Below are 9124 nucleotides of genomic sequence, written 5' to 3'. Positions count from 1 at the left end.
GTGTGAGTGAGGGGGGGTGGTTTGAGTGTGTCTGTGTGTGGAGGGGAAGGGTGTTCGAGTGTGTGTCTGTGGATGTCTGAGTGTGTCTGTGTGTATTATGTGTCGTGTGTCTGTGGGGGCATGAGTGTGGGTTTCTGTGGGTGTCTGTGTGTATTTTGTATTGTATGTCATGTGTCGGGTATGGGGGTATGAATGTGGGTATCTGTGTATTGTGTGTGTGGGGTGTGAGGGTGTGTCGGTCTGTGCCTGTGGGGATGTGAGGGTGTGTGGCGGGTGTGGTGTAGGATAACATAGCCTCAGGTAGTTTAGGTTTATTGGGTTACTCTCATCATAGTGCTCCCATTCCTGTGTTTATTTGTAACTTCTTTCTTAGTGTTCTGTTGACTTGTAAATATTGTTTTTCTCTTCTCCTTGAGTCCTTTGCATAGTTTATTCAGAGCCATGTCCTTTTGTATGGGCACAGGAAGACTGTAGCAAATGTTATGCTTTGTAATCTGGGAGTCATTTTATGCTACATGTTATTTTCCTTCTGGGCATCTGTTCTCTCTAGACCTAAGCCTGAGCTGCCCTTACTTCCTAGCACCTCCAAAAGCAAGGTCCTGACAAGGGACAGGATGGACCTAGGGCAATCAGTGAGTTATGTGCTACACTGGCATCGAGATGGGCCTGGCCAAAGTGCCTAATGCTTAACTATAAGTTAAGAGCTTGATCATGGACAAATGCTGTCATGATCCAAAAAGTAATAACTAGATTCGGACCCTACTAGGGTTAGGAACAATTAATCTGGCCTGAGTACTGCAGTCTGAGTCTCTGGCAAGATGTTGCCAAAGACCTGCTCTGCAAGCCTCAATGTATCTCTTACTGTGTCCATACAAAAATAACTAGTATTAAGATGTTGATGGAGTTTTGGGACTGAGGGAAGGAGAAAAACACATTAAGAGGTATTTTGCCTACTGGGTCCTCAGGAAGGGCTTTGGAATGCCCCTAGGTGGTGTTTCCTTTGAACCTGCTAGGCCCTCAGGAAGGGCTTTCTTATGTTGATTTTGCTACCAGACTGTGTGTAACCTAGAGGGCAAGGTGGAGAGAGACAAGTAGGGGGGAGAGACTAGTGAAGAGAAAGAGAATCCAGAGAGGGGCGGGGGGATGGAGGAGTGAGGAGCCAGGAAGGAAGAGTGCTGGGGGAGAGAGGACAGAGGAGAAATGGGGAGCTCAGAGAGACTGGAACAGGCGCGTGGAGAGAATGGAATAAACGACAACTGATCAATCAGCCAGCTTGGCCCTTGTTTCCTCCTCCATCTGCCCATGGCCCTGGCCAAATGGGCTGGGCAAGCAGCCCTGGACCTAACCCCCTGAACCCAGGGGCGGTCAACGCCCCCTGCCAGATGTTTTTTACAGTGTGGGGGTGTGAATGGGGGGTGTTTGTGTGTTTGTGTATTGTGTGTGGGTCTAGGGGGTGTGAGAGTGTGTGTGTGTGTTTGTCTGTGTGTCTATGGGGTGTGAAAGTGTGTCTGTGTGTATGTGCATACAGTAATAGTCTGAAGGACTGGATTAGTAATAGTAATAGTAATAGTCTGAAGGCGGCGGCATGGATCAAACATTCTCTCCATAGGAAAATGTGAGGGTGTGGGCCTGTGAGTGGAGATGTATGTGTTGGGTACGTCCAAGCATGACCGAGGGTCAGGGCAGGGCACCTTTCACACCGTCCCTAGAACTTGCCTCTCCGTGGAAGAGGGTGGCAGGACCCCGGCCCCATCACCATGGAGACCTGTCATTGTCCAGTCAATGCTGCAATCCTGATACAAGGTCAAACCAAATCAGCCATGCCACAAGCGAGTGAGGCGGTGCCAACAGCAGCCAGTGCAGATGGGTTTGTGACCTGGACCATCCTGCCTTCGGTATTCTGACCCACCGCCACTCCAGAGCCCCATTCCAGCTCTGAGATCCTGCCTCGGTGCCAGCTGACTCCTGACCTGGGGCAGCTCAGTGGCCATCAGTCCCCACTGTCTGCAGCAGTGCCCGGAGCAGGAGTCCATCCTGGGGTCCCCCGTCCCAGTGTCACTTACTCTTACCAGTGTCTTCCAGGCCCGGCCACCAGCAGCATGAAGGGAGAGAATGTGACCAGGGTCAGCACATTCATCCTGCTGGGCTTCCCCACAGCTCCCCGGCTGCAGTACGCGCTCTTCCTCCTCTTCCTGCTCACCTACCTCTTTATCCTGCTGGAGAATCTGGCCATCATCCTCACCGTCTGGAGCAGCGCCGCGCTCCACAGGCCCATGTACTACTTCCTGGGCGCCATGTCTTTCCTGGAGATCTGGTACGTGTCTGACATTATCCCCAAGATGTTGGACGGTTTCCTCCTGCAGCACAAGCGCATCTCCTTCGTGGGCTGCATGACTCAGCTCTACTTCTTCAGCTCCCTGGTGTGCACTGAGTGCGTGCTCCTGGCCTCCATGGCTTATGACCGCTACGTGGCCATCTGCCACCCACTGCGCTACCAAGTCATCATGACCACAGGGCTCTGCATACAGTTGGTGCTCTTCTCTTTCGCAAGTGGCTTCTCCATCTCTATGATCAAAGTGTACTTTATCTCCAGTGCCACGTTCTGTGGCTCCAATGTCCTGAACCACTTTTTCTGTGACATTTCCCCCATCCTCAAACTGGCCTGCACAGACTTCTCCACCGCAGAGCTGGTGGACTTCATCCTGGCCTTCATTATCCTGGTTTTTCCCCTTATTGCCACCATTCTGTCCTACGCACACATCACCCTGGCCGTCCTGCGCATCCCCTCAGCCTCGGGCCGCTGGAAAGCCTTCTCCACCTGTGCCTCCCACCTCACGGTGGTCACCATCTTCTATATGGCCATGATCTTTATGTACGTCCGGCCCCAGGCCATTGATTCTCGGAGTTCCAATAAGCTCATTTCTGCCGTTTATACGGTTCTCACCCCAATAATAAACCCATTAATCTACTGTCTTCGGAACAAGGAATTTAAGGATGCATTGAAAAGGGCTCTGGGCCTGGGTGAGCCTTCACAGTAAACATCTGGAAGAGAGAAAATATTCTTGGGTCTGTGACGATTAATACAATCTTATATGGCACTTTATGCTTTTGAGGTAAATTCATAAATAAAATAAATCACCTCTACAGTACTATGGGCAAATAATAAGTCTTTTCTCATTGTGTTTTTACAAAAGGGCTACACCCATGTAAGAGGCACCCAGATTAAGTATTAGCAGGGCTTGAGAGATACTACAGCTTACCTTACCTTACCTTACAGACAGCGACCCCAGTTCCTGCATGTGGTCCCTCGAGCAGTCAGGAGTGGTCCCTGAGCACCACCAAGTGTGACTCACCCCTGCAAAAAGGATTAATAGCTCTTCAAACTGCCCCTACTCCTTATCCTTGCCGAGATCATCACAACCCTGATTTCCAACCCCAGAGGTGATCCATAATGTTTGGAGTGTATGAATAGCCAGCCAGTGATGTTTTTTATGCTCAGCTTCCTTAATCCACTGACACTTTAGCTAATATTTGTGCTGTTTCACATGCAATAGCCTTAGTTCATGCATATAGTATGTAATGTTCCATGTTATAAATACATACAGTGCATGTCTGCATTTCACTGTGTAGTTAATACATAGATAATGCCTATTTGTAATAGGCATTTGTAATAGGCATTATGAATTTTTCTGCTATAAAAACTCTGATTTATGTCTTTATAGCAATAGTCACGGTTTTGTATATGTATATGCAGGCTAAACCTTTAGTTGATGCACCTAGGTACTATCATCCCGTTGCTTTAACGGGCACCAGTAACGTCTCCATCGTGAGACTTGTTACTGTTTTTGGCATATCTAATACGCCATGGGGATAGTCTCAGTAGCTTGCCAGGCTCTCCGAGAGGGGTGGAGGAATCGAACCCGGCCGAGTGCAAGGCAAATGCCCTACCCACTGTGCTATCGCTCCAGCCCAACCCAAGGTACGCGTGTAATTAAATTTTTTAAAAACTACAAAACATTTTTCCAAAATGAGCACATGCAGACACATGCAGATCTATCTGATCTGTTTTGTAGTCATTATTCTATTTGTCTACTCCTATGCCAACACCATGCTGTTATAACTAAAAAATTTGTAATGTATCTTGCTATCTTGTTCTTCGAGTCTTTGGTTATTCCTAGTTCTTTCCCACATCACAGTTGGTACATTTCAGAATCAACTTGTTAGTTTTATCAAAAGAAAAATTTGCTGTATTTTCAGTGGAGTTGCCTAGATGCCATAGCTTAATTTGGAGACCACTCTTATCTTTATTATTTTATTTAATCTGAGAACCCAGCAAATCCATCTATTTATCTACAACTTCTCCAGTTTTCCTGAGCTGTTCTTTGTCTTCATTGTTGGGATCTTTCACATACTTCTGAGCACTTGGTTTTTTTTTTTCCTTTCTCCCACATGATGTATTTTAAAATTTTTAAGGCTAAAATTTAAAATTTTATTGTTCCTTTGTTACTGTTACATAAAACACAATTTTAAAGTTCCTTCCAGGATAGACTACAGGCAGTTGCAGAAACATGCAGGGATGCCTGTGACACTGACTTGATCTCCCTCTGTGACTCAGCCCTGCATTACTCTAGAACAGCGTCAGCACCAGACACTTTTATAATCTACAGAATGTGTGAATTTCATATTACATATGCACTCACGTGAGTTCTTACACACATGCAGCCCTGTGTACTTGTCACTAATATGGCTTTTTAGACAGCCACCAAAATGAAGATGTGGAATGTTTCTATCACTATAAGACACATACGCCCTTTTACAGCCTCTGGCAACCATTGATACCACTGATTTACTTTTTTATCTCTACAGTATCTTATTTCAATGATATTATCTAACCAAAATCATGCTGTAATTGAAATTGGCTTTTTCCCCCTACTCAACATCATTTTCTTGAGATGCATCCAGGTTGCTGTATGGATCCAGTCTTCGTTTTACTGACAGTGTTCTTGCTACAGATGAAGCACTGCTCACCTGCTGAGAACAAGAGCAGGATGCTCAATGTTCAGCTATGGGAAATGAAGCTATCACGAATGTTCATGTGCAAATTGATCTGTGAATCTTTGTTTTTCTTGAGAAAAGTTCTATAGTACAATGGATGGATTGCATCAATTCCCTTTTACTTTTAAAAGAAATGCCAAATCCTTAGTAGACTGGAAGTGCCATTTTATATTATCAGGAGCAGTGTGAATGCCGTCAACATTCTTTAGTTTCCTTCTTTCTGAATGTGTGTAGTGATTTCCCAGTGTGGTCTTAATTTCTCTTTCTCTGATAGCTGATGATGCACAACTTCTCATATGCTCTTTGGCAACCTTTAGAGTCTCTTCAGTAAAAATGTCCAATCATATCTTTCACCCATCTCCTAATTGACTTATTCCTTTTATTGTTTTGAATTTTTATATACTTTATATACGTCTTTTATCAGATATTTGCAGAGATTACAGGTGTTTTCTCCCTCTCAGAAGTTGTCATTTTCAGCCACTTAAGGCCAATCATAAAGGATTTTGATGAAGTGTAATTTACCAAAGTAAATTTCCTTTAGATAATATAGTTTTGATATCAAATCTCAGGATTCTTCTCCTAGCTTTATCCTGAAGGTTGTCTTGAGATTTTATTTATTTATTTATTTATTTATTTATTTTTGCTTTTTGGGTCACACTTGGCGATGCACAGGGGTTACTCCTGGCTCTGCACTCAGGAATTACTCCTGGCCGTGCTCAGGGGACCATATGGGATGCTGGGATTTGAACCCGGGTCGGCCGCGTGCAAGGCAAATGCCCTACCCGCTGTGCTATCTCTCCAGCACCATGTCTTGAGATTTTTTTTCTAAAAAGTCTTACTATTGATGTCAACCTATTATCCAGTTTGAATTTTTTTTTTTTTGCTTTTTGGGTCACACCTGGCGATTCACAGGGGTTACTCCTGGCTCTGCACTCAGGAATTACCCCTGGCAGTGCTCAGGGGACCATATGGGATGCTGGGATTCGAACCCGGGTTGGCCGCGTGCAAGGCAAACGCCCTACCCGCTGTGCTATTGCTCCAGCCCCTCCAGTTTGAATTTTTATATAAAGCCAGGAAGGTGACAGATTTCTTCTTTCATACCTGGATGTCTAATTGCTAGAACATGTTTGTTGAAAAGGTCATCCCCCCGCTTCACTGGTTTGTCTTTGCACCACTGAAAGTATTTATATTGGTTTATTTCTGTATACTGTTTTGTCCCTTTAATATATATATATATAATATGTGATATATATATCATTCCAATTCGTTAAGCCTTTTTCACTGTTTCTTTTTCATTTTTTGGGTTTTTGAGTCATAGTTGGCACAGCTCAGGGCCCACTCCTGACTTGGCGCTCTTAAGTGCCCACTGATGGTACTCAGGGCCCATGTGTGATGCTAGGGATTTTAACCAGGGTCATGACCAATGGCAAATCTTGATTAATGTAATCATATAGTAACCCTTAATGCTGAAAAGATGCCTGAATCTTCCAACTTTATTCTTTTTTTTTTTCTTTTTGGGTCACACCGGGCGATGCAGAAGGGTTACTCCTGGCATATGCACTCAGGAATCACTCCTGGTGGGGCTCAGGGGACCCTGTGGGTGCCAGCAGTCCAACCCAGGTCAGCATTGTACAAGGCACATGGCCCGTCCAGTGTCCTGTCTCTCTAGCCCAAAAGTATATGCGAGAAATGGTTTGGGGTTTGGATTACAGCCGGTGGCGTCCCAGGCTAACTCCTGATTCTGCACTCAGGTGTCTCTCCTGGCCTGGACAGGGGACCATCTGGGTGCCAGGGTGGCAGGTGCAAGGCGAGAGCCTGCCCACTGGGCTATCACTCCAGCATGTCCATGTTACTCTGAGTTAGGATTCCCTCAGCACCGCTGCTCAGTTTTAGCTCCACTTCTATTTTTAAGGGCTCTCATGGTTTCACTGGGGCCACCCAGATGACCCAGGAGGTTAAAGATCCTTTTCCTAATCAGACCCCAGCATCCGTCTGCAGGTGAGGCAATACCCGCAGCTCGCAGGCCAGGGGCATCGCTCTGGGCAGTCTTCCATCTACCACCCTGACCAACAAAGTGTAGAAAATAACATTTTAGGTGCACAGTTTAACCAAAGGGGGGTGAAACGAGACAGATGAATAAGAAACAGAGGAAACAGACCTGGGCAAAGACCTTGAACAAGCTGCTGTGAAAGCCGGTAAGTGAAAATGCAGAGATGCTCAGAATAGAAGATCCTTTTGTTTTTAAAAAGAAAGTTCTGGGGCTGGAGTGATAGCACAGCGGGTAGGGCGTTTGCCTTGCACCCGGCCGACCCGGGTTCAAATCCCAGCATCCCATATGGTCCCCTGAGCACCGCCAGGGGTGATTCCTGAGTGCATGAGCCAGGAATGACCCCGGTGCATTGCTGGGTGTGACCCAAAAAGCAAAAAAAAAAAAAAAAAAAAGTTCTGATTTGAAAATCAATAAGCTTCTGAGAAAAGACAGATTGTTTTGAAAGCACTGACCACTCAGCTGTCCTGTGCTTTTCCAAGGGCTCAAAGGAGTCGTCTCCTGCCTTGGTGGTTTCCGGAGCTCTGGCAGGTGGAAGCAAACATCTTTCTCCTTAAATAAGCGTCCACCCCCCGGGCTGAAGGGACTAGATCAGCACCGACCTGTCTGAGAGGAAGCAGGAAGGCCAAGAACAGTGGACCTTTCTCCAAAAATGCTTGGCAGTAAGCAACTCGGGCCAGCCTGGCTGGGCGACCCAAACAATTGCATCCTGTAATTTCTCCCCAAACTCCAGGGGCTCAGTCACATGCGCTGTGACCCCATGGTCAGTATAATGTCACATGGGCTGCCACAGCAGGGCCCCCACTTCTAAGGCCCAGAAAGCAGCAGGGAAGCAACAGAAGCACTTCCCAGTGGTCTGCCTGTTACCTGGGGGCACAGGTCTTCCTTTCTGGGAAAACATCCCCCTCGACTCTGCAAGTGGGTGAGAGGCGGCTGTGTTCCTCCCTAGCCAGCGTCGTGGCTGGTCCTGGTCGCTGGCAGAGAGGACGACAGATGATGGGACACCTCAGCACTTCCTCCAGACTCGGCAACTCCAGGCCCTGGGCAGGTGGCCGAGGGGACGGGAGGACGGGACCGTGGGCTGCAGAGAAAGAATCTCCAAGTGAAGAGCCTGTGGGCAGAGGCAACAGAACCAGAGAGCCAGCCAGCCTGAGCACTGTCACAGGAGCCCTTAGCCGACACCCACTTATCCTTCCACAGATAGTCAACAAATCCCACTTTCCCAGGGGTTCTGCGTGGCAGGACACCCCCTGCAGGCAGAAGCGACTCCCCGTGGCCCTGTCGCTCCCTTTCATCCCAGGGCCAGCCTCGCAGTGGCTATCGGGTGTGACCGGGACTTCACCTTCCCAGCTGGAGCCTCCGGGGCTGCCGGGACCATGGGCAGTTGTTCTCTTGGAAGCGACTTTAAGCGTGAAGGGATTCTTTCCCTCCGTCTCGGGCCGCTGTTGTCGAGGACGCCTGAGCTGCAGAGCGTAGAGACAGACGTGACGGTGAGGGACACGGACTCTCCACACCAGCCCAGGCGCTCCTGTGCCACAGAAACAACCAATGCAAAGGGGCTGGAGACACAGCATTGCGCCTAGTCGCTGGTGGGGACAGAGGGCAGGGGCAGGGAAGGCGGGCTCTCATCTGAGGTGTGGCCCTGGCTGCCCCCTAAGCCTCGGTGTGTCTTACCCGCTGTCGGGCATGAAGCTGTGGCACCCAGCCTCATACAGTGACGCCAACCAACATAAAGTCACAGCACCTGGGCTCAAAACCCAACCTTCTACCACACCACGTTTGATGATGTTCAGGACAGGAGGCAGCAACCTTAGAGGGAAATATACATTTTTTTCAGATATATATACAAAAAGCACACAAGGCTCAACCTTTAACAACACATAAGTGATCTCTTACAGAAGGGCTTAGTAGCCCCTGGGTGAAATATAACAATCTCCACCCTCTTTCCTCTAAGGATACGTTTTTGTAGTGTTTTCAGCGTTTTTCACAACAAACAATACAAAATATATTATTTCGGTTCTG

At 47.5% G+C, this 9124-nt stretch overlaps 1 protein-coding gene across 1 annotated transcript; it reads left to right on the top strand.

Annotated features, from left to right (window-relative positions):
- Positions 1-2099: 2099 nt before the first annotated feature.
- On the top strand, positions 2100-3038 carry LOC129399690 (olfactory receptor 6B2). The gene has a single exon (XM_055120745.1). The coding sequence runs from the start codon at positions 2100-2102 to the stop codon at positions 3036-3038; it is 939 nt and encodes a 312-aa protein (XP_054976720.1).
- The last annotated feature ends 6086 nt before the right edge of the window (positions 3039-9124 follow it).

Source organism: Sorex araneus, chromosome X, assembly GCF_027595985.1.
Source record: "Sorex araneus isolate mSorAra2 chromosome X, mSorAra2.pri, whole genome shotgun sequence".
In the NCBI taxonomy this organism is placed as follows: domain Eukaryota; kingdom Metazoa; phylum Chordata; class Mammalia; order Eulipotyphla; family Soricidae; genus Sorex; species Sorex araneus.
The sequence above is the reverse complement of the archived record's forward strand: the minus strand, read 5'-3'. Positions and strand labels throughout refer to the sequence as shown.

Coding starts and splice junctions, on each gene's coding strand:
- LOC129399690 (XM_055120745.1), top strand. CDS start 2,100: ATGAAGGGAGAGAATGTGACCAGGGTCAGCACATTCATCCTGCTGGGC.